At 38.4% G+C, this 26,207-nt stretch overlaps 1 protein-coding gene and 1 pseudogene across 18 annotated transcripts in view; one reads left to right on the plus strand and one right to left on the minus strand.

The window, feature by feature from the left end:
- Smg5l1 (Smg5 nonsense mediated mRNA decay factor like 1) overlaps positions 1-6,982 on the plus strand; it is a 134,361-nt gene extending 127,379 nt beyond the window's left edge. For 9 of the 18 annotated variants that reach the window (XM_039079151.2, XM_039079152.2, XM_039079155.2 and 6 more), the window contains one exon: positions 3,571-6,979. In XM_039079151.2, coding sequence (XP_038935079.1) covers positions 3,609-6,530 — 2,922 coding nt within the window. In that variant the 5' untranslated portion in view covers positions 3,571-3,608 and the 3' untranslated portion in view covers positions 6,531-6,979. Of the gene's footprint in view, positions 1-2,871; positions 2,902-3,570 lie in introns of all 18 variants that reach the window. The other 9 variants (XM_063263512.1, XM_039079150.2, XM_039079148.2 and 6 more) reach the window with 3 other exon arrangements.
- Positions 6,983-24,313: 17,331 nt separating this feature from the next.
- On the minus strand, positions 24,314-24,457 carry LOC120094031 (U2 spliceosomal RNA; annotated as a pseudogene).
- Between the last annotated feature and the right edge of the window lie 1,750 nt (positions 24,458-26,207).

A 26,207-nucleotide genomic window follows, 5' to 3' on the forward strand; every position in this document is an offset into this window, starting at 1 on the left:
TCCTGTTTCTGTATCTAGTCTGTTAGCTTATGTCTTTTCATAGGTGAGTTGAGTCCATTATTATTGAGAAATATTAAAGACAGATGATTGTTAGTTACTGTTAGGTTTACTTTTGTAAGTGGCATTATGGGCATGCGGTTCTCTCCTTTTGGCTTTGTTGTGAGATGATTAGTATCTTGTCATTTCTTTGGTGTAGGTACCCTCCTTAATGTTGGAGTTTTCCTTCCAAAATCCTCTGTAGGACTGGATTGGTAGATAGATACCGTATGAATTTGGTTTTGCCTTGTAATATTTTGATTTCTCCATCTATATTGACTGAGAGTGTTGGTAGCTATAGTAGCCTGAGCTGCATTTGTGTTCTCTTAGAGACTGCATGACCTTTACCAGTCTCTTCTGACTTTTAGTGGCTCTGTTGAAGTCTGGTATATTTCTGATAGGTCTGCCATTATATGTTACTTGACCCTTTTCCCTTGCAGCTTTTAATATTCTTTTTTTTTCCTGTGCATTTAGTGTTTTGATCATTATGTGATGAGCAGATTTTCTTTTCTGGTCCAATTTTTTTGGTGTACTAAAGACTTCTTATACATTTATAGTCATCTCTTTTTTTTAGGTGGGGAAGTTTTCCTCTGTGATTTTATTGATGATGTTTTCAGGTCTTTCGAACTGGGAATCTTCATTCTCTTCTATTCCAAGTATTCTTAGATTTGGTTTTTTCATTGTGTCCTGAGTTTTCTGTATGCTTTGGGTTAGAAGTTTTTTATGTTTTGACTTTTCTTTGACAGTTGTGACAATCTCTCCTCTATGGTATCTTGTACACCTATGATTTTCTCTTCCATCTCTCGTATTTTGTTGGTGATGCTTTATATCTGTAATTCTCAATCTCTTTTCGAGGTTTTCTATTTGCAGGGTTGTCTCCCTTTGTGTTTTTTTTTTTATTGTTTTTACTTCCACATTTAGGTCTTGGACTACTGTTTTCAATTCCTTCACTCGTTTGATTATGTTTTGTTGTATTTCTTTAAGGGATTTATTTTATTTGTTCTTTAAGGCCTTCAACCTGTTATCCTGTGAGATATTTATATTCTCCTTAAAGGACTCTGTTCAGTTCAGGAGATAGTATTTTAGGTCAGCTTCCTGATTTTTCCGGTGTGTTGGTGTATCCAGGGCTTTCTGTGGTGGGAGAACTGGGTTCTGATGATACCCATGTATACTGGTGTTTGTTGCTTATGGTCCTGTGCTTGCCTCTTGCCATATGGATATCCCTGGTGTTTGCTGGTCTGGGTGTCCCTGCCTAGAGTCTGCCTATTTTGTCCCTGGGTTGCATCAGGTCTCCTTGTGGTCCTATTTGTAGCAGACCTCCTGTATGACTTTCCAACTGTGGGGTCTTCAGAGGGGCAGAGACGTTGCTGATCTGTTGCCCTGTTTGCAGCACATCTTCTGGGAGGCCATCCAACTGTTAGGTCTTTAGTGGAGCAGTCAAGCTGTTGTCCTGTTGAAGGTTGGGGGTGAGCGGTTGGAGAGGCAGGTACAGACTGTAGTTTCTTTTTCCCAGTGTGCAGCAGAACTCCAGGGAGGCTTTCAGTCTGTTGGGCCAGTTGTCCTCCTTGCTATTGAACTCTTGGGAGGTCTTCAGACTGTGGTGTCAATTGCCCAGTTGTCTTGTATGCAGAAGAACTCCTGGGATGCCTTTAAGCTGTGGTATCTTCAGGGGAGCAGACAAGCTAGTAATCAGTTGCCCAGTTTCCCTGTGTACATCTGAACTCCTTAGATCACCTGGTGAAGACACCAGGGTGTGGTGTCTTCAGTGAAGCTGACTAGCTGGCAGTCTGCCCTGGAAGAAGTTACCAGCTGAAAGGGGAGTGGAATTCAGAGGTTTTCGGGGAGTGATAAGTCCGGGAGTCCACTGGGCTCTCAGTGGCAGCTGTAGTACTTTGGGAGGGTCTTTACCAATTTCTCTGTGTACTGTGGATAACCTGGTATGTCTCAAGCTGTAGTATCTTCTGGGGAACAGACTAGATGGTGGTGTGCTCTAGCAGAATGTGCTGTCTGAAAGGTCTCATTTCAACTTTATTAAAGCTGAAAAATAAGATTAAAGATGATGAGTTTCCTACCTTATCTGGACAAGTTGAAGTAAAATTTCCCTAAATTAAATGAGGCACCATTATGTTTAGAAAATTTTCTTTTGTTGTTGTGAGTTGGTATTTTATCTATGGCTTCTTTACTTTTCCAACTGAGAAAGTTATTTAGGTAAAGTCTTGAAGATTTCTTAGAACTGTTTTTCTTATAGTTTAATATAATAATTGGTTTTAGACAAATTGTCAGGACACGGAAGGAGGAAGATAGAGAAATTGGGAAGGGAGAGAGAGAGAGAGAGAGAGAGAGAGAGAGAGAGAGAGAGAGAGAGAGAGAGAGAGAAAGGGAGAGAGGGAGAGAGAGAATGTCAAGGGGAGGGAGAGATACTAATGTATTGTAGGTTGTAAGTTTGTCATTTCTAGATATTTATACAGTAGGTTTGTCCCCCTGCCGTAATCAACTCAGAATGGGTAAAAGCAGATGAGCCCTTATTTCTCCACCCAGTGAAAGCCTTTGTGCCATTCTGGGTGTTTGCCAGGCTGTGGTGCTGCTTGTTGCATTTCCAGCCTTTTTATTGCTTTTCTTATCCTGTCCACATCTGCCTCGTATCTTTTTCTATTTCAGTCATAGATGCAATGACCTTCCATGTGCTGTCCTGGCTTTGTCCTTCTGTATGGATAGTATAGTGCATGCATTCAATCGGTCTGGCTTACTTGACACTCAAGGTTACTTAGTTACTCAGTTAAAATGTTGTCTAGTTAGCTTTTTTATATTTCTTTTCTTTTCTTTTTGTAATTTTAGGTATTGGATGTAGTTCCTTGCATACAGTAGGTAAGAGCTGAGTTATATACTTAGTTCCTTCTTGTTACTTTGAGTCAAGACCTTGCTAAGCTAGGCAAGCTGGCCTTGAGATTGTTATTCCTGCCCCGGCTGCAGAGATGCTGAGATCACAGTGTGTATCATCAGCCCAGCTCTCATAACTTTAGATTTAGAACATGTGCTTAATTACTAATTTTTCTCTACACCAGTCATTCAAAATAAGGACTTCCAGTAAAATGTTTGTTAAAGTATTACAGCTCTTTTGGCTAAGGGGAATCTTACCAATATTTTAGATTTGAAAGCTATGGTTATTTTATTTTGTATTCCATTTTCAAGTAATTCTTATTTATCTAGGTCTATATAGTAATAATTTCCTAAGCCAATATTCCCTCATATACATGCACACATGGAATTCATTCATCTTAGATTGTTAAGGTTAATTTCAATGCGTATACTTCTGGCTTTTTTTTAAATTAGAGATACATTTAGAAGGGACCCCTTAGAATTGACTTTTGATAGGAATGATATCCAAGGAAATATATTTACAAAAGGGGTTATAGGTAAAGAACATGAAACTAAGTGTTTTTTATAAGTGAGAGAATAAATGTATCCCCTCCAACTTCATTGTTCATTGTTCAATCTTTGTGGGTGAACACTAATAGGTATTTAATCTTTTCTCAGGAAACACTGTAAGCATTGCTCAAAAAGAATCTGGCCTCATGGAGAAAAACCAGGAGGAAACCCTGAGAGCCACATTCCTCTACCAGGAGGTCTGCTTGGCAGCTCAGAGACTAGATATCTTCCTTCAAAAAGAAAATGCCCACAAAGAGGTTTTTAAGCCTCATGTCCTGGCTCTCAGAGAGATGCTTCAGCAAGCCTGTATTAAACTCATGTTCCTCCATCCGGTGGTTTATGGTAGGAAGGCTGAAGAGCTCTTATGGAGGAAAATATACTCTGACATTGTCATGCTGCTCATGAAGACCAACAAGAAACAAATGGACACTTTCCAACATTGGGGAGAGCCTCTCCAGGCTCACCTGAAGGCTGGCCTCAAGTTCTATGAGCATCTCTTCCTGTTCCTTCAGGGCCACTATGAATTGAGGTTACAGAGCTACATTGATTGGCCTCACAATGCCATCCACTTGATTGGATGTAAGAAAGTGGGACCCACATCAGTGGAAGAGGCTTCCTGGGCCCGCATGGCCTGTCATCGCTGCCTGCTCTACCTGGGAGACTTGTTCCGGTATCAGCATGAGTTCCTAGACCTGGCTACTAAGAACTTGGCAGAGAGATGCTACTACAGAGCCTTGTCAGTGGCCCCGAATATGGGAATGCCCTTCAATCAACTAGGTGCTCTCATGGGGAGTAAGTATTATGATCTGGAAGCCACATATTACTATCAGCGTTGCCTCCACGCTGAAGTGCCTTTTAAAGGAGCAGCTTGGAACCTCAAACGACTCTATGATCATGCTGGAAAGAGGTACAGCTGTCTGAAGAGGTACCAGGGAAGGAAACTGTCTCATAGCCAAAGGCAGTGTTGGGACAACAAAAGGCTTCTGGTTAGCTTCCTGTACCTTCAGAGCCTCCTGCAGCCTAAGAGAAAATTCAAAGCTGCAAGGCTTATAGCCCTGTGCCAACTCGTTCTTGATGACTTCCGTCTCTGTCTTTCCTACCGGCCATACCAATCTGGCTTGTGCCAGGCTTCCATAGAAGATAAGCCTCCTAAAGGCTATCTGTTTCTCCCAGACTTCCTCATCTTCCACATGGTGGTTCTTTGTCTCATGAATGTGCACAGCCTGAGGAAATCAGGCTCAAAACAGCAAAAACCAGCTGTTATCTTCACCCTGACTCTTTTCTCTTATTTAGTACAACATGTGAACACACGAATCCAGGCTGAGCTGCAGAAGAGGAAGTTGACTCCAGAAGAGGCTGCTTTAAGAGATGGATGCTGGGACAAAGAGCCTGGAAAGGAACATCAAGATTTCCCATCTCCTGGGCTCCAGAACAACCACTCTCAGAAAAGCCACAAGTGGTCTGGTATTTGCAGAGAAAGTGAGGCCAGTTTTCATTCCTGTTGTGACTCAGATGAGACAGAGGAAGATGAAAACTCATCCTTAAGTTCCCAGGCACAATCAGACACAGGCAGTGAGACATCCCACTCTGATACAACAGATGAAGAAGGGAGTGGATCTTTGGGTTCAGATGAAATTCAGAAGAGTGGAGGTTCACCCAAACCTAAAAGAGCTCATTCCAGAAACAAATTGAAGGCATATGTACCTCCTGACAGTCTCCTTGATCTCTTGAAAACAACTATTTCTTCCAGCCTGCCAGCTCCTTTGAGTCAAAAACTCCAAGGAAAACATGCCTCGCCATTGGCTCCTGTCTTCAGTCACAATGTTCTGACACCTCCAACTGATCCAACCCCTACTGTTGCTCTCAGCAGTTCCTTGGGCACTGAGGGTGAGATAAGCAGCTTTCCTGAGACAGAATTCTACATGGGTTCCTCTTGGGAGCAAAGGTCCTTCATCACCCAGAACAATCTCCAGACCACTCAATGGAAACTGGACATTCTTTCTGCAGAGGGACTGTTGCCTACCATCAAGGTGATCCTGAGCTGGCTCCGCAGTAATCACAGCCTCCTCCTGTCACATTGGAGGAGTGTGTGTAGCTTATGGGACCACCTCTCTGTGTTGCTGAACCTGTTGCCTTCAGTTGGAGACCTTCAGCATCCCGGTCTTTGTCTGTCTCACCATCTCCAGGACTTGCTGCAGAGTTGTCAATGGCCGAATACTCCTAAGTACCTTCAACTCCCTGAGGACATTGCCCTGTTCCAACAGTCTTCTCCTCAAGTGTCCCAGGATAGGGAAGGCTTAGGGCAGGATCCACCTCAACTCACCAACCAAGAGGAAGTTATCGTGCGTATTTGTTTCTTCAGAAGTTTTGGGCACTTTGCAACAAGACTCCCAGGACAGTTTCTGAGATTTGACTCTAAGCTGGGTATCTTTGTGAGCAGTACCCTTGAAAGGTCAGAAAGTGCACCTCAGCAGTTTCCAAGAACAACTCCAAGAATCAGACTTTCCAAAGACATAGTCCAGCTCTGGTTACAACGTGAAGTGGCATTGCTAGAGAAGACTCTTAGAAGTCCCCAGACTCGGTCAGTGTTGACCCCGTACCTGTTCCCTGATCCCAGAGCCCTCTGTGAGCATCTTTCAGTCATACAGAAACTAGCCACTAGTGCTAAGTTTTTTCTTATCATACCGAAGATTGTAGTTGACACACTGTATATCCTAAAATGGGAAGACCGCAGGGCCTTGGCGGCCATCACTTTTCTAGAGGATGAGTTAAAGAGAAGGAATCAGTACATTCTCTGCCAGTCCTTTGTGTCCAAGAGGTTGGTGAGGCCCAGGATGACTAAACCAGACTCTGATGCCTGGGATCTCTACAATATTCTTGAGTTCTGCAAAAGTCTGCTGGACTCATCCAGACCAGGGATTCTGGATCCCAGCAGCATGGTGATGATTATTACTGGTGTCTGTTTGGAACACCCTAGAAATTTCTCATACCCCTTGCAACTAGTGCTGGGGATGGCAACAGAAGCTGGTGTGGAAATCAAGAACATTCTGAGTTTCCACAAAGAATGAAAGGTGATCAGTTGAAATGCTCACACATTCTGTCCTTGTTTTGCCAGTGTTTATCATTCAAATTCAATGTGCTCTCCCTCGTAAGCACCTAATGCTGAGGTAGGAATTGTGTACATGAATATTTCTGTCTACCCGTAGGTAGAATTGTAGTGTAATAGCTTTCTGAGGCCTTCCTGTTTCCTTTCTAGCCATCGTATCTCTGTATTATGCTTATCTTGGAAAAAAGGTCAACATTAGCTCATTGTTTAGTGATTTTCTGGCAAAGCACCAAATTCACACATCACTTCTGTGTCCAAATACAGCTTCATGGACATTCTGTGATTTAATCCAGTCTGTTTTGTGACATGTGACTTTTATGTATGTTGTTTTATTATAGTGAGGTCAAGTTTATTATTGATGGCAAACCTCTACCATCTATTAAACTCAATAAATATGAAGATAAAATTCCATGATGCAGGTGGTGAGTTTTATTGATATTTCTGGTTGTGTCCAAGTAAGGATGATTGTGATAGCTCCCTGGAGTGATAGGTTCCATCCTGCTCTGGTTAAGTTGGGAATAAAAACCACATAGTACAATATTAGCCTTTTAACCCACATCTGCAGAAAGCCTTTCAGCTTTCATTGCTGTAGAGTTGTCCCTTGCTTTGTACTGGCTGCATGGTATCTTTTGGGGAGCTGTTCTCTATCTCCTTGCTCAGCTGGAATCCAGAAAACAACTCGGTTATTTTTTCAGGATCAGGTTTATGGAGGTATTCCTGCCCTCTTTGTCCCATGGGCCTCTTCATAAACTCAGACTCAGTCAAGTTACTTCCCTCAAATATAGAGAAGGCCTACACTTTCCTTCTTCTTCATTTCAGGTCCCAATTATTTCTCTGTAATTCATTGTCTCAATCAAATTTTCAGTTTTTCCCCTATCTAAAGATTTAAACTGCTTTGGCATTTTATTATATTCATTGGGAAATTGTAGCAAATTAAAAGAAAACTCAAATGTCTAACCCTAACCTGACAACTTCTAATATTTTGTTTATTCTCTTACACTTCTCCTGAATACTTATTTCTAAATATATAATTAATATTGGATAGGGATGTGTTTGTGTGTATTCCTATTCATGCAATCCAATGCCCATGTGTCAGGGGATAACCTCTGGTGTTAGTCCTTACCTTTGACCTTAAGACAGGGTCTTTTGTTATTTGTCATAGTATAACCCAGGGTAGCTGGCCTCTGAGCTTCCAGAGGCTCCCCTGTTTCTGCATCCAATCACATGTACTATTGTGTGTAACATTAAATATGTTCTAGGGATCCAATATTTTGTCCTCATCATTGCACATCACAATATCTCTCCAGCCCCAGGTAAAAATCTTTTCAATCTACTTCAAGTTATATTTTGTATTCTTAGTTGTCTCTGAATAGTTTCTTTCTATCAGTGTTTAAATATTTTTTCTTCTCAAACTTTTTAGTATTATAAATCATATGACAAAGATTTTTGTTACATGTTGAATTATTTTCATGATAGATGAAACTTTTTTAGTAAGTAAAATATACACATATACTAGATGTAGTGCATGCTTTCAGTACCAGCACTTAGATAGCAGAGGCTAGGGGATTGTTTGTTGGAGAGGAGTCTGAGGGATAGGTCAAGATCTTGCCTCAAAATAAAATAAAAAATGTTAAACAATTTACACACACACACACACACACACACACACACACATCAAGTCTTTATGTCATTGTCTAGAAATTGTTTATCTTAAAGAGAAAACATATGTTTTATAGTACATATTTTTACCAAGTATATTGTAAAAAATTTCTTACCTATTATATTAAAAATGACCATCATGTAGGAATATAATACTTACATAATTCTATTTTTGACATTTGTTTAAAATTTTTGTTCCATTATAAGTAATATAAACTGTTCATTTCATAATCTCTTATTCATTAGAATAAATTCCCAGAGAGAGTATTGCAGGCAAGAGGGATTGAACCTATAGGATTCCACGTATTCAGGAAAGAAGTTTTTCTTCCAAACCAACAAACTTCAAATTCTTACATTCAGTTTTGAAAGCATATCTTTCAGCAAATGTTATCTATGTAGTTCCAATAACTCTATTACTTTTGTGGACAGTTTCTAACTTTTATATTTTTTAAATTTAATTTAAATTTTTTACTTATTCACTTTACATCTAGCTCACTGCCTGCCTCCTGGTCACCCAGTCTCAAAATACTTCCACCATCCCCCATCCCCTTCTCCTCTGAGCAGGTGGCCCTTCATCCTGGCACTTCAAATCTCTATGAGTCTAGGCGTTCCCTCTCTTACTGAGGCCAGACGAGACAGCCCAGCTAGAAGAATATTTCCCTTTTCCTCATGAATGGATCAGATGACACTTATCAGAAAGTTGTGTGTCCTCTTACCTTATCATATTGTTCTGTCTTTAATCTACTCTGTCTCATGGTAGGTAGAATTATTGGAACCCAACAGGAGATTTCATCTCTGCTTTGAGATGATATTTGCCTCAGAAGAAATTGATTTAGGTTTGAAGATACTGGGTTTATAAGGGAAATTTTATGTTTCTTTTGGAATAAGTTTGAAGGTAAGTTATGTTCAGTTATAGTAATTTATAGTAATTGCCTCTAGATAGCTCTTATATATACCATAGTGTGTAAATCTCTGCCTTTTTTCAGTATGTATTCCATAGGAACAGAGAAACTATATTATGGTTCAGTCATATATTTTGACCAATAAGTTCTGTTGCAAATTTAAGCTTTATATTTTTATTTGCTTTCTTTGTATCTCTGCTAGTTTTCCCATATATCTGAAATTAATATGCTTAGAAATAAAGTCTTTATTTTTACCTATATTAATCCATTTCCCCTGTAGTCTTTGTAAGCCATCTTATCTTTTGAAATGTCTGTTAAATGCTCATTCTATTTTTCTACTTTTTTCAATAAAACAATGTATAAACAAACACATATCTATATAGAAAGATAAGACAAACATATTATTCTCAAGGAATTAGCTCCTAGCTGACAAATGTGAAATATATAGGACATAAAGTCCTGGTTAGAAGCTGATGCTTCATTCTTGAAGCAGAATCATTTTTGCCTCAGACATATCATCATTTTGTTCTTGATGCCTTTATACTGATTGCCTTAATACTTGATGCCTTTCAAATGATTGAGTGAAGCCCATTTTGTCTGTTGAAGTAATAATCTTTCTTATGCAATATTATCTGTTTACAAACATTAACCATATAAAATAATCTTCCAACAATTTTAATTTTCAGTTAAAAATTTTTTTACGATAGCTCAACCATCTTAATATTTAAAAGTAAGCATGATACTTTGGAGGCAATATCTTAATGTTTGGAGTATATAATAAAATAATTATAACAACTTAGAGATGGTTTTAAAATATCAGTTGCAGATATTGTTTGGAAGTGGTTTCATGAAAAGAGATCCCAGTCCTCCAAATAGACACTGATATAATCAAATACACCAAATGCATCTTGATATAGCATAGAGGAGAGATGGTGACAATGCTTGTAGTGAGGCCTGGAAGGAATATCTTCGTCCAAAGTTCCTTGAGTGATCACTTCAATTCATTGTCCCTCTAACCCAAGTCCTCCACACAAGTTGACAAATCACAGCATCTGCCCAGCTAGTCTCTTTGCCTGCCCTTCAGCTGGCTGACTTCCATCTTGCTTCCTTCATCATTGTTTCCCGTTTGCTCCTCATGTTGCCCCTCTCAGTTAACTGACAAAAATCGCTCAGGGCACACACATAAAGTCCATAGATATTTTGTAAATAGTTCAGGGCTGAATGGCTGTAGTGAATTTTCTAGCTCCACCCATCATTTCTTCTCCTAACATACTCTCCATTTTCTAGTCATACTAGATAGCTCCACTGATCTCTTCCAAGCATGTTCACTGAATGTTGGTTTGCTTGGAACTGGAGAGTCATGAGCTGCAATGTGGGTTTTTGGGAACTAAGCATGGTTTTATTTTCAAGAGTAGTAAGTGCTCTTAACACTGAACCATCTCACCAACCCCTTTACTGAGTAATCATGATTAAGTTAGTTCACTCCTTTAGATATTTCCTCCTTTAGATATCATTCTCAGACATTATTTATTTCAAAGTCTAAAGGGGGTCAAATAAAATCATATGGAAGCCTTATAAAGAATGCATATATCACTGTTATTTCTGAAGCTGCTTCCTATATGTGTGCCTTATAGACCCTTTGCCCATTGAAGACATGACTCATTCTATTATGAAATCATATGTATATCATTTTGTGAATTTTTCTTCTTTTTCTCCTGATCTATGAGTATAAGAATAAATACTTCTTTGCTCTCAGTGTGAAAAATGTATATTCCTTTTTTCTTTAATTTGTTGATATATAAGATATACAAAGAAAGTATGAAAGTCACAAATAGCTGACAGGGAACTGTTGTTGAATTAAAATGGTTTACAATGGGTTCATGGCCATTTACTGACAGATTCCATATTTATATGTATTCACATGTATGTATAGACTATGCATGTTATTGATTAAATGTGTAAACATTGAAAATGTTACATGACAAATTAACACTGTGATATTTTAAAACATCTTCACCAAAGACAATATTAATCAACCTATGACAACTTTAAAGGAAAGCAGCAAAACCTGTGATTACCAAATAAGTTTGACTTATAAAAATAAACCAGTCCTATTAGAAATTTAGAAATTCTGATTCTTTAGGTGGCCCAGGAATACTTTGGTGGCAGTTGCTTTATTTGCTTTCCTGCTGCTGTGACAAAAAAACACAGTAAATGGATACTAGTAAAAAAATTGTACCCAGGAATGTCTTATTTTGGCTCACAGTTTGAAGGCACTGCACATCAAGGTAGAGATGGGGCAGTAGCTTTAGATCACATTGTATTTGTGTTCAGGAACCAGAGTAACTGAATACTTGTACTCTTCCATTCAGGCGGGGACCACAGCCCATCAAATAGTATTGCCTGCATTTAGAGTAGCTATTTCCTTCTCATTTAAAGAAATCTATAAACTCCTTTACAATTTCTTCCAGAGATTCAGCTTCTAAGTAATTATAGAGCTGTCAAGGTAACAATCAAGATTAATCATCACAATGGAGGTTGATCTTTTCTACTCAGTGTATGCTTACATTATTCTCAAAAGTACAAAATAACTAGAACTAGTTATTGATTTCCAGCTCACAGAAATCGTACATGTTGTACAATTCCATTTTATTTTCTAACAAAATGAGGCTATATGAGAAGGGATGAACTTATTTGTAAGCAGTTATCTTTGATTCATCTGCATGGTACCCTATTTAAACACTCCCACTCTCTGCTCTCTGAAAACTCGGTGTCAGGAAGGAAAGCTGGCATTGTAGTGGGAACAGATCTGCAGTCACTTCCTTCCCTCTAGCTTGGCGAGGCTGTCGATAAAATTAGCAGTCTATACTAACACCCAGGGTTTGGAACACTGCCTCAAAAAAGCAACATTTAGAATGAATCCATGGCTCAAAAATCTTATACCAAGTGGAACTGCCTTCTTGCCTCTGGTTGAATAGAAGTATTGGGAGAAGACAAACGGTGTGGTCTCATTATACTGGAAATTCTTTTTTATGGTGTGAGAATGCAGGCTCTATTTAGTCACAAATGGTAAATTCTGTGTACAAATTACTTATTCCATATATTAATAACTCTTTGCATTCTCTTCTCTGGTTTAGAATCTCCAAGCTTTGTTGATGATTCACTGCATACTCATATGTGTTAATTCTGAGTCTCCTGGGCATGGTGAAACAACCAGCAAATACTTAGATGGATTTTTCTGACGTTTGAACCACTTGGTGGTGGGATATTTTGTTACCCAAGCAGATGCTGTGGCATTTCCTTTATAAGTCTTGGTTTGGTCTTTGAGGTTATTTGGATTATCTGTTCTGGTTTATTATGCCTTGGAAGAAGAATACCAGTCTGTACATACAATTCAACAATAAATCATTTTTCTAGAAATAACAACAAGACATTTAAAAATAAAAAATATAAAAACAGGATGTTATCAACCTGAATAAGTCTATTTTAAGTAGGGCCAAGTTAAAGGCATGATTTAACTATTTTTATTCATCAAATACTATATTGTCATGTTAACATAAGAAGGTAGTTGAAATTCTCTAGAAATCAGTAAAACGATTGTTCATGTGAACTATCAGGCCACATAAGTGATTTGTTTTAAGGAAAAATGGTCTCTGGCCTTCTCCTGTAGCAGAAACCCTGGTTCTGAAATGAGATCAGATTTTTAAGTTGCCACTAAATGAACATCATTTAGCATTTTCCTTCCTCTAAAGAAGCTCATCAAGTAATTGCTCTCTAATAGCAGCCGAGCAGGATGACAAGCAGGATGAGGCATGATGAAGCTAATGAAAATTTAAAGTCACCTCCATCCTCTGTTGGCTTGGAAAAAGCCCATCAGAGCAATGACACTTTCCACAGATAATGACACACCTTCTAGATAACTGAAAGCAACACTTGCAGGGAGCACAGAGGGTCTTCCTGTTCCCCTAAATGCAGCCCATGCAAATTTGTAATAGTTCCTGGAAGGCTTTGTGATTTTCCTGTGCTAAATAGTACTGGAATTTGACAATTTCAAAGGTGAAAAGAGACTGGGATGCCTGTATTTAACTATAACCAATCTTGTAAATGTTTGATATAATGTCTACATAGTCTATGAGACTTTCACTTAAAGTATCTGCTTTTAGATCCTGAACTGGTTCCATGTATTTCTGAATTTGTTCCAGGAAACTTGCCTTAAAAATTGGGACATCTTCTAAATTACACAATACAGGAGTTTTGTCAAGGAAGGAAGAATCTTTTAAATTTAGTTTTACCTAACAACAGATACTGAGGTGGTGACATATCTACTCATGTTATATCTAGGAACTGATCCTTCTCTTCCTACAGAAGCTATGGAAATTGAGAAAGGAGAAATGCCAAAGGAGAGTAAATTATGGAATACTGGTGATGTGTAGATGAATAAGGTCTGTGGGGAGTCATCTAAGAAACCAGCAGAATTTGCCTCAGTATTATCTCATCAATGGAAGAGGAAGAGGAAGAGGAAGAGGAGAGGAAGCAGGGTAGTTGATCTATGACACTAGGGTTTTAGGAAATCCTGTAGGTGGGAGTTTTGGGGGCAGTACTAGAAGAAGCCCTTAGATGGAACAGAAAGAATCTGCATTTGAGTGGGAAAGCTGTCTGTTCCAGCCATCGGCTCCACAGCATCTGTAGGTGATGACAGGACGGACTGAGAGGATATGGGACTGAGTATAACATCTCCACAGTAAATCACACCATCGAATTCTCATATGCCCTTCATAAATGAATATCCTTATTCTTCATTTCGTATGTATAGTAAATGTGCAATTATATATGCATGATTCACTCCTGGGTAAAGATTGGGATGATAGCTATGTGACAGAATTGAGAAACAGCTCAGACTTGGACACTGGCAAGGAATAATGATAGTATTATAGTAGCAGTATCCTTGAGACGCTTTAATTTCTGTTGTTGGGTTTAAGAAGTGTCCTTATTGTCCCTTTACTTATCTTGTATCATAATTACCACAGTGTATCAGCCACTGTCACAACTCTTGTGGATCCTCTTGGCTGTCACCAGTGGCCTTGCTTTTTATTTTTGCAACAGTTAAATACTGTCTTGACATTCTGTTTTGCAAACGGACACTGGTGAGCCTGTTTCCATGAAATACCCCCTACTGTCCTGTGGGCTTATGGAAAACCACGCAACTTATCAACATCGACATTCCCAACATCAGTGAGTTCCTTACTGTTTTGGAGAAAAGGAATATCACTTTGGCCTTCCAAAAACATAGCTAATTGGCAGATATCTGGCTTCATTTTTTTGTACCTTTCTTTATGTTTATATGTATATTTTAATTAAAATTTCAAATTAATATATAGCCAATATAATTCCTCCTTTCTCTATACTCTTTCATTTTTGGTGAGGGATTCACTTTTTTAAAAGTTTTTATTGGATATTCCTTAATTTACATCTCAAATGTTATCCCCTTTCCCAATTTCCTGTCCATAAACTCCCTATTCCCATCCCCTCTTCCCCTGCTCTGACATCCTTAATCCTCTTTCTTGATCCTCCCATGTCCTCTCATTCCCTCTCAAATTGATGGCCTCTTTTTGACCATTGTTGTTATATTTTATACATGTATAAATATATAAAAACGTCTTCTTGTGTCCATGCAGTGCGGCTCATGTGTATATGATTTCATGAATCGCTACCTTGTATTGGATTACCAATTAGGGACCGCATCCCTAGGAGAGCCTAATTTTCTCTCTGTGCAGTCATTAGTTGCTTGTAGTATTTTGTTGAGGGTGAGCCTGTGAAATTTTTCCATTCTGCGTTAGCATGGCCATTGATTTTAGTATTGTTCAGGTCTTGTTCCAGCAGTCATATTGATAAGGTACTATGGCTATAGCCTTATTCCCTGCCCCCCCCCAGGAGATATAATATCATAGCAGAATTTCTGATCCCCTGGACCCAACAATCTTTAATTCTCCTCATGTGTTATGATGGGCCTTGGGGAACATCCCAGTTTCTTAATTCCTAATCCTTTGTTCAACATTTGGTAAAGGCAATGATGTACCTCAGTTTCGATTACCAAAGGGCAACAGTGTGTTCTCTGATGTATTGTAGTCTCTAAGCCAGGAAATAGCCTGCCTCCATGGTATCATTTCAGTTCTCATTTCTAGGTTCCTTCCTTGATCTCCCATTCTGTCTCCCTTTGATGATGAACTATAACTTATAAACTGAAATATACTGTCTCCTTTCTCAAACTGGTTTTAGTTATGGTATTCATCACAGAAGATGAACAAACAAACAAACATACAAAAAACCCCAACAAAACAAAGAACAACAAAAAACCCAAAGTCAGTAATTAACTTGAATATAAACAAAAACTTCTGCTGAACTTGAATAGATCTCCTTAAATGCAACATTATTGAAATTCTGTGCTATATAATCTATGCTGTGAAGGATGATCTATGGTATGTGCTGTTTGTCAGAATCGATGACCCTTGTCTACCAAACACAAGAGTACTCCCCTTCCTCTGTTGTGTTAGTCCTAAATGCCTCCAGGTATTTGAGCAGTTGTCAAATTAACACACATCAGAATCACTTACAGACTTGTTAAATCACAAGCTCCTGGATCCTCAAATGAGATTTGATGACTAACACATGCTCTCAATGAAAACAGATTACAGACTTTATCTGCTGTTTCTCCTGTGATGACCAGTAGATGAGTCGTTGTTGCACTGTATTTAAGATGCCTCAAATTTAAAATGAATAAAATTAAGCTCATTTTTTCCTGAACCCCCCCTTCATTATTTTTCTCTGACTCTGTAAGTAGCAAGCACCTGTTCTGCATCACATCAAAATCTTGGAAACATCTCTTTTCATTCAATAAATCACCCTACCTAGCCAACTTTTACTTGAATACATTCCTTTAACTTGACTACTTCTCCCTACTTCAGCACTAACCAAACCACGGTATGTTTTCTTGAATTATAAAAGCCACTTTCTATCATTTCATCATGCTTCCATTCAGTCCATACACACATGGTTGTCAAGGCAAGCTTATTGTAAGCTAGACCATGTCATCCATCAACTCAAATCATTCTAAAAGCTCTCCAATACGACAGTCAATATTTTTTTTTTAAATCTAGCTTCTCACTACTACTCTTAATTTTATTGGCTATTTTATTTATTTGCATTTCAAATGTTATCCCCTTCCCCTGTTTCCCCTCCAGAAACCCCTTATCATCCCTCTCCCTGCTCCCCCATCCACCCACACCCTCCCTCCCTGACCTGGCAAGGGCCTCTCCTCTCATTGATGCCCTACAAGGCCATCCTCTGCTACGTATGCACTGGAGTCATGGGGCCATGCATACACACACACACACACACACACACACACACACACACACACACACACACACACACACATATATATATGTTTGGTTGGTCATTTAGTCCCTGAGAGCTCTCGGGGGGTGTGGTTGGTTGATATTGTTGTTCTTCCTATGGGTTGAAAACCCTTTCAGTTTGTTCAATCCTCTCTCTAACACCTCCAGTGGGGACCCCGTGCTCAGTCCAATGGTTGACTGCAAGCATCTGCTTCTGTACTTGTTAGACTGTGGCAGAGCCTCTCAGGAGACAGCTAAATTAGGCTCCTGTCAGCTAGCACTTCTTGGCATCGGCAATAGTGTCTGGTTTGGTATCTGTATATGGGATGGATCCCTAGGTGGGGCAGACCCTGGATGGCCTTTCTTTCAGGCTCTGCTACACATTTTGTCTCTGTATTTCCTCCCTTGAGGATTTTGTTCCCTCTTCTAAAAAGGACTGAAGCATCCATGTGGTCTGTGAATTGTATCCCGGGTATTGTAAGCTTTTGTGCTTATCAGTGAGAGAATACCATGTGTGTTCTTTTTGACTAGGTTGTCCCACTTGGGATGATGTTCTCTAGTTCCATTCATTTACCTAAAAATTTCATGAAGTCATTGTTTTTAATACCTGAGTATTACTCCATTGGGTAAATGTACCACATTTTCTGTATCCATTCCTCCATTGAAGGATATTTAGGTTCTTTCCAGCTTCTGGCTATTATAATAAAGTTGCTATGAACATAGTGAAGCATGTGTCCTTGTTACATGTTGGATCATCTTTTTGATATATGCCCAGGAGTAGTATAGCTAGATCCTTAGATAGTACTATGTCCAATTTTCTAGGGAATGTCCAGACTGATTTCTCCAGTGGTCGTGCCAGCTTGCAAACCTACCAACACTTGAGGATTGTTTCTATTTCTCTACATCCTCATCAGCATTTGCTGTCACCGGAGTTTATGATCTTAGCCATTCTATCTGGTGTGAGGTGAAATGTCAGAGTTGTTTTGATTTGCATTTCCCTGATGACTAAGGAAGTTGAACATTTCTTTAGGTGCTTCTTAGCCATTCAGTATTCCTCAGTTGAGAATGCTTTGTTTAGCTCTGTATCCCATTTTTAAATCGTATTATTTGGTTCTCTGGAGTCTAACCTCTTGAGTTCTTTGTATATTTTGGATATTAGCCCTCTATTAGATGTAGGATTAGTAAAGATATTTTCCCAATCTGTTGGTTGTTGTTTTGTCCTACTGACAGTGTCTTTTGCCTTACAGAAGTTTTGCAATTTTATAAGGTCCCATTTGTTGATTCTTGATCTTAGAGCACAAGTCATTGGTTTTCTGTTCAGGAAAATTTACCCTATGTCCATGTGTTCAAGGCTCTTCCTTACTTTCTCTTCTATTAGTTTCAATGTATCCGGTTTTATGTGGGTGTCCTTGATCCACGTGGACTTGAGCTTTGTACAAAGACATAAGAATGGATCAATTTGAATTCTTGTACATGCTGTCCTCCAGTTGAACCAACACCATTTGCTGAAAATGCTGTCTTTTTTTCCTCTGGATGGTTTTAACTACTTTGTAAAAGATGGAGTGACCATAGGTGTGTGGGTTCATTTCTGGGTCTCCAATCCATGTAATTTTTATCATGATTGTTCTGTAATACAGCTTGAGGTCAGGGATGGTGATTCTCTCAGAAGTTCTTTTATTGTTGAGAATAGTTTTAGCTATTCTGGATTTGTTGTTATTCCAAATGAATTTGCAAATTGCTCTTTCTAACTCTATGAAGAATTGAGTTGGAATTTTGATGAAGATTGCATTTGAATATGTAGATAGCTTTTGGCAAGATGGTCATTTTTACTATATTAATTCTGCCAATCTATCAGCATGAGAGATCTTTCCATCTTCTGAGATCTTCTTTAATTTCTTTCTTCAGAGACTTGAAATTCTTGTCATAAAAATCTTTCATTTGCTTTGTTTGAGTCACAGCAAGGTATTTTATGTTATTTGTGCCTATTGTGAAGGGTGTCACTTCCCTAATTTCTTTCTCAGCCTGTTTTCCTTTGAATAGAGGAAGGCTACTGATTTATTTGAGTTAATTTTATACACAGCCACTTTACTGAAGTTGTTTATCAGGCTTAGTAGTTCTCTGGTGGAACTTTTGGGGTAACTTGAATATACTACCATATCATCTGCAAATAGTGATATTTTTACTTCTTCCTTTCCAATTTGTATCCCTTTGACTGCCTTTCATTGTCTGATTGCTCTGGCTAGGACTTCGAGAGCTGTATTGAATAGACAGGGAGAGAGTGGGCAGCCTTGTCAAGTCCTTGACTTTAGTGTGATTGCTTCAAATTTCTCTCATTTGGTGTTGGTTATGGGTTTGCTGTATATTCCTTATACTATGTTAAGGTTTGGGCCCTGAATTTCTGATCTTTCCAAGACTTTTTATCATTATAGGGGTGTTGAATTTTGTCAAATGCTTTTTCAGCATCTAATGAGATGATCATGCGATTTTTTTCTTTGCGTTTGCTGATACAGTGGATTATGTTGACAGATTTCCATATATTGAGCCATCCCTGCATTCCTTGAATGAAACCTACTTGATCATGATGGATGCTCGTTATCCTGTGTGCTTCGATTTGGTTTGTGAGACTTTTATTGAGTATTTTTGCATTGATATTCATAAGTGAAAATCCAATTTCTTTTAGTCATGAACATTTCCACTAACCTACTCCCTGATTTTTATCTTATTCCCTGACCAAACCAAACAACTTTGCATTTTTTAAAAATATTTTTAATTTTTGCTAAGCATTTTATTTGTTTCATTTCAAATGATATAGCACTTTCAGATTGCCCCTCCACAACCTTTCTGTCCTGTTCCCCATCTCACCTGTCCCTTTCTATCTATGAGGGTCTTTCTCCACCCATTCACCCACTCCCGCCTCACAGCTCTATCATCCCCCTATGCTGGGGCATTAAGCCTCTACAGGATCAATGGCCTCCCCACCCATTCATGTCAGATAAGGAAATCCTCTGCTACATATATATCTGGAGCCATGGATCCCTCCATATATATTTTCCAGTTGGTGGTTTAGTCCCTGGGAGCTCTGGGTGGTCCAGTTAGTTGATATTGTTGTTTGTATAGGTTTGTAATCCCTTTTCAGCTCCCTGAATCTTTCCTCTAGTTCTTATACTAGGATCAGTCTGATGGTTGGCTGTGAGCATCTGTGTCTGTATTGGTCAGGTGCTGTTAGAACTTCTCAGGGAACAGCCATACCAAGCTTCTTTCAGCAAGCACTCCTTGGCATCAGCAATAGTGTGGGGGTTTGGTGGTGCAGATGGGATGTGTCCCTAGGTGGGGAAGTCTCTGGATGATGTTTTCTTCAGTCTCTGTTCCATTTTTTTTTTGTTCCTATCTTTCCTTTGGACAGGAACGATTCTTGGTTAAACATTTTGACATGAGTGTGTGGCCCCATCCCTCAACTGGGGGCCATGTCAATCTACCAGAGGTGGTCTCTACAGTTTGTATCTCCCCATTTTGGGGGTATTTTTTCTGACGTCCTCCCTGCTGGGTCCTGGGAGTTTCTTGCTTCCCTGGAGTTTGGGAGTTTCTAGTGGTTACTCCCAGTTCCCCATCCTCCACTGCTACGTATTTTATTCAATTTCCTGACTCTCTGTACTTCTCTTCTGCCTTCGAATACCTGATCCTACCCTCTCCCTCCTCTCTTCCTGTCAGGTTTCTCCTGCCCTCTACCTCCTGTGATTATTTTGCTCTTCCTTCTATGTAGGATGACGCATCTACACATTAGTCTTCCTTCTTCTTAAACTCCATATGGTTTATGTCTTGTATCATGAGTATTTTGAGCTTTTGGGCAAACATCCACTTATATTAACCATTCTAGCTTTATTTTTATTTAATTAGCAAAAATAATTATACGGGATACATACTATTGTAAGTCATTGGGACTCTGTCTTCTGCTTTGTTTGATAATTTCCTTTATAGTGCCTAAACATATGTTTATATTTTAGGACATTTCTACTGTTTTAGGTTTACAGATTATCCCTCAATTGCTACTTAATCTTAGCTGCCTCTCCCTGTATTCCACTCCCACTTTATGTCTTTTCCTCCCTCTGACTTGATCTTCCCATTCCAGACCCCCATCTATTCATGATTACCTATTCTATTTTCACTTTCTACTCATGTTCTTAAGGGTTATCAAAAAGTGTAAGTAATGTGTAATATTGAGGCATCTCACTGGAGAACAATCTAATAGATATAGCACTTTTCTGACACTGAGTTTTCATTTGTTAGCCTATGGTATCTATAAGAGCTATTGTTGTCCAATTCTATTAAAACCTTGTTGAAACTCTCTTTGTACATGCATGTGTTTATAATTTAGGGTGCTTCTGAAGTACTAGTTTTTCCTATGACCTTTCAGTGTTAGCGTTAGATGTTCCTCCCTCTAATCTTCCATCCAGGCCTCTCATTCTTTTCCACATTTAACTCTTGCCGTTCAGTTATTCCTTTTCCCTCTGTATCCCTGCTCTTTCTTTCTTCCCTTGTGAGCTCCCTTACCAACCCCCTGACATCTATGGCTATTCCAAACAAAACAGACATACCTATAGATCCAAAGCCAGCATCTAAAAGTGACACCTATCTTTCTGGGTTTGTTTCTTTACTCAGAATGGCATTTCTAGCTCCATGAATTTACCTAAATAATTAATAATTTAATTTTCCTTAAAAGATGAATGATATTACATTATGTAAGTTCAACACATTTTATGATCCATTCATCTTCTAATAAATATTTAGACTGTTGTAATAATTACTTTTAAATGCTGTCCCTGTCCCGTGTTTCTGCCCTACCTTTAACCAATTAGTTTCCTAATGAAAGACATGCACAATTTCTATATTTATAATACGCCTTAAGCAGCACAAGAGCTGGGCAGCTGCCTACCCTCCATGCTGCTAGAATCTACTTTCCTATTAACAATCCTGAGTTATTACTTACTATGTTTCATCTGGGCTGCCCTTAGCTCCAATGCAGCCCTCAGGGCCACATGCTCTTGACTCTTAACCCATGTCCACTTTTATTCTTCCTTCTGCGCTCTCTTCTTCCTTGTGGTCCTTCTCTCCATGCAAGCCCCTGAAGCTTAAACCCCACCTATGTCTCTTCTGTCCAGGTATTGGATGTTGGCATCTTTATTCACTAATCAGAAATGACTTGGGAGTAGGGTAACAGGGGCTGTGTGCAGACTCCAGGTCTTGGGGGTCTGCCTTTAACATCACAATAGAAAGTAAAAGACAAAACTTGAATGTTAGGCTATTTTCATTTTCTTGTTGTGAATAGAATAGAATAGAATAGAATAGTCATAGGTCTGAAGGAAACCTACTATTATTCTGCAAATTAGACACATTACTAAAGTGACTCCTAATAACCTCATATCTATAAATTAGTATATCCCCCAAACATTATCATAAAGTTTTTTCTTTTCTTTTTTTTTTTTTACAGTAGATACCCATTAACGTGGAGTCCTACAGCTTGTCAAGGGACAGAGAACAAGTGACTGAGAAGCACTGAACCATAAATGGGACATCTATATAAGGTCCTCTACTCCTAAGGCTCAGGGATCATTGTAGAAGAGGGAAAAGAAAGAGTGGTTGCCTGTATCATCTCACAGTAGCTATCACAGAAGGAACAAGATCTATGTAAACTCAAGACAGACAAAATCACGATATGGAGGGGTAAAGCACGTACTATATGCTATTCCTAGCTGAAGGAATGACACTTTGGTACTTGATAACGTCTAGATGAGGGAGAGTTAGTTTTCCTTAAGGTTATGACCCATGACAGGTCTAACAAGCTCCAGGGGATGGCCACACACTCACGAATACACTAACTCAACAGTTTAAAAACTGATTGAAAGTTACAAAGTCAGGTGGGAATGAAATGTGGGAAGGGTGGATCTGTGAGGTGGAGGAGGGGGGCTGAATACAATCAAAGCACAATGTGTGAAATTCTCACTTTTACAGAGAACTGTTTACCTAATTCTTACAAGTAAAATGATTGAAAAATGCCCCCATCGAAGTGTCTGTTATTGGGATAGTTATGGGAAGACTGACAAATTCTAACTCTTCCCTTTAGAATTGAAAAGACTGGTACAGTAGATTTATTAAAAAATTACTTGGCACATAAATATTCATGGGCTGTAACAACTACCTTCTGAAGCTCATTACAGGAATTAGTAAATGTCTAAAACTGTTACTAGTATATTTGAAGAGGAGTTTTGAAATTTGTTTTATCCTGCACAAAGAATTTGTTTGATGTATATTTCATGAGCACTGGGTGGAAGGGAACATTTCATATTACAATTAAGAAAGCTTCTAATCAAACATTTATGTCAGCAAGAATTTTCTTTTGCAGAAGAAAGATAATATGATCAAAAAGCTTAAATAGTATAATCATGCCCTAAAGTCATGAATTTTATTTGGGAAAGACCGAGACCAGGCAGCAGCTCCAGCAATGGACAGTTGCTGAGAATTGCACTGAGTCAGGAGCTTGACACATGAATATGGCTTTTGATACTGACGTCATTGGAAAGTCCCTTAACCTATTCTTTTAACGGAGCCCTTTCTGCTAAATCTACTGAGTAACAAAGCATTTGAAAGTGTTAACTTTAAATTTCCGGTGTCATTTTTACATTTGAAGGAGGCAAAACAAAGTCTCTCTCAAGAATTGAATATTGTGAATAATTCCTGAAGGGGATATAAAGTGCTTTACAATGTATTTATTTCAGCTGGTGTTGATATAGTAACCATTTGTTTCTATTTCAGCTGAGTAAGGTAAGACCCTGTCCAAGTTGTTATGAGCAAATGTTCTCAAACACCCTGAAATGATTTTTAAGAAACCTGCATTAACTGGAAGCCTTCATCAGATTGCCCGCTTTCTCCAATCTCCTCTATTTCATGTGTGGATTTTGAAAAACTGTAATAAATCTGATATGTGAGTAATGATTTCTGGGCTGTTCTCTCTCTTCTACTTTTCTCTCTGAAGGGATCTTTGCTATCCAGTTGTCACTGTGAATTTTATATTATATTAATGATTTAAAAGGCATTTGCCTACAGCAGATTTCAGTGCTGATTATTGTGGGCAAGCCATGCTGGAATTATATTTTGAGTTGGGCAATTTTGTTCAAATGATCAGTATCCTTGAGATACTGTGCTCAGTTGAAGATTTGCTGTTTATCCAGGAGCAGAAAAATGGAAGAGATTTTACTGTTTTCAACACAAGCTTATAAAATACTCACAATATCCTATGCTGTGTAATATGTGTCAACAGTTCATCAATCTTGAGTTGTAGCTTTCATGGATCTAATGCTAGAAAAACTAACATTACTATGGTACTTAACATATTTTAAGTTTTTAGTAGTCTGCTGTTTATTGGAATAAAATCTGCTGATTATTGTAGCAAAAATTAAACATTCTAACATTTATTATGAAAATTGCTGTTGACCAATAAAAATTAGCTTCTAAACATGAATGCAATGTAATCTTGAGTCTTTATATGAGGCTTAAATTTACTTTCATTGATGTCATGTCAATTTCTGGAGCTTTTACAAAACCAAAATTTTCTTTTATATATATAATCTAGTAAAATAATGGCACTCAATGGATCGTCAGTACTGATTAATGAAACTTCTCCTAGATTTTCTCTTTTTTAAAGGAAATAATATTTTATTTTATTGTTCATAATTCATCTTAGTTTAACATTAGTTCCTACTGGAAAATTTAATTTTACATGACCTCGGTGCTATTACTGGCCATGATTTAATTTCTCTAAACAGAGAACCAAAGTTCTGTTAATGGAAGCCTTATATGAATAACAAAATTTATATAATCTAATTTGACCATTACATGATAAGATTTTACACTTGATCTTAGCCAAAAGGCCGAGAAGCGATACATGATAAGATTTTATGACAGAAATAAAATTTCTTCATACCTTGCTCTAAAATATTTAAAAATATTTAGGTCCTTTACTTACCCAGAAGTGATAAAATACTCTGAAACTGGGTATGTCTTCAGAGCCTTAGAGCATTTTATAGAACACATATGTGTATCATTTTAACCATTAAAGTGTTCTATATATGATTTTCCTAGTACATTAATGAATAAAAAAGATTTTGAAGTTTGACAATGTTAGACTTTAATTCTAATTGATATTGACCATCCATTTGGCTTTGGTCAGTTTCTAACTTGTGAGAGTTCAGTTTTTTAACAGTGATGCTGCTTGTTCAGGGAAGTAGAGAGGATTATGCCAGTTAATGTGTGCACTGCTTCATGCATATCTGAGAAATGTTGTACATCAAGGTTTGATAAAAACCTTGCAAGATGAACCCAACATACTAAAAAGGACTTAAAACATGTCCTTAGTAGTTAAGCATTTAACATTTCTCACTGCTTTAAAACGCAAGTGGGTCTGGGTCTTTACAAAAGAAGCAAACCCAGGATTTAATATGAAAGTTCATGAGGCAATAATGTAGAGGGAACCAAGAAAGGTTTGAGATCCACAAGGCTGTGACGTGAATTGACCCAAGAGATGGCAGGGGGAAGAAGAGATTATATGGAAGTAATACAAAGTCCAATTTTGTTTTAAGTGAAATTTCTACAGACACCGGTAGTTTTAGACCCAGTTGCCATCAAAAGAGTCTTGCATCTTTCTAGAATAGTCTGCCTTCGTAACCTTGCTGTGCTTAGTCACTGGCTAGAAGAATCCCACAGAAAGTATGGCTATCATGTGCTATGGTAAGATGTATTGACAAATAGTAGCTGAGCTTATCAATTATAATTTTTGCAGCTGGAGGTTATAGTAGTACATTTTTTATACAAAAGGAGCCATTTAATTACTTACACTTTCAGAGATTAGTCCATGATCACCATGGAGGAAAGCAGACAGATATGGCCCTAGGGCCATAGATGAGAGCTTTACACCATGTTCTTCACATAGCATTCAGAGGGAGAGGGAGAGGGGGAAAGGGAGGTAGAGAGGGAGGGAGGGAGGGAGGGAGAGAGAGAGAGAGAGAGAGAGAGAGAGAGAGAGAGAGAGAGAGAGACAGAGAGAGACAGAGAGAGAGACAGAGAGAGACAGAGAGAGAGACAGAGAGAGACAGAGAGAGACAGAGACAGAGAGAGACAGAGAGTAGTACATTTTTAAAAACATACGTTATACTTTTCTTTCAACATTTTGACCTCATCTCCAGTACCATTTTCCTTTAATCTTCAATATCGGACAGTTCCCATATTAATTTTTTATCATTGGCCTTGTTATTCTCCAGGAGTGTGCTGCTCTAAAAATGACTCAGGTGATTCTGCATCCTCTAGGAAAAGTTCTGCATTCACTGACCATAATTCAAACTGCATCTACATTCAACTATGCTATCACAGAACCTTAGAAATGGTTGAAGATATTCTTAACCTTTCTCCACTCTGTTTCTTAGTGTCAATCTACACATGCTGCTACCATTTTAACAATACAGTGATTCTTCAGCACTGGTTAAAATCTGTTTATACTTTGCTCGTACCTGATACAAAATGAATGTTTTATAGCCACACTTTTCTCCTTACACCCTTCCACCTGCAAATTATTCTCAATTGAGGGTTTGGTGTATATTTTATTGGGAAAATTTGGGAGAAATAATATAAACGTACTGA

The sequence above is a fragment of the Rattus norvegicus genome, chromosome 7 (genome assembly GCF_036323735.1).
Source record: "Rattus norvegicus strain BN/NHsdMcwi chromosome 7, GRCr8, whole genome shotgun sequence".
Lineage (NCBI taxonomy): Eukaryota > Metazoa > Chordata > Mammalia > Rodentia > Muridae > Rattus > Rattus norvegicus.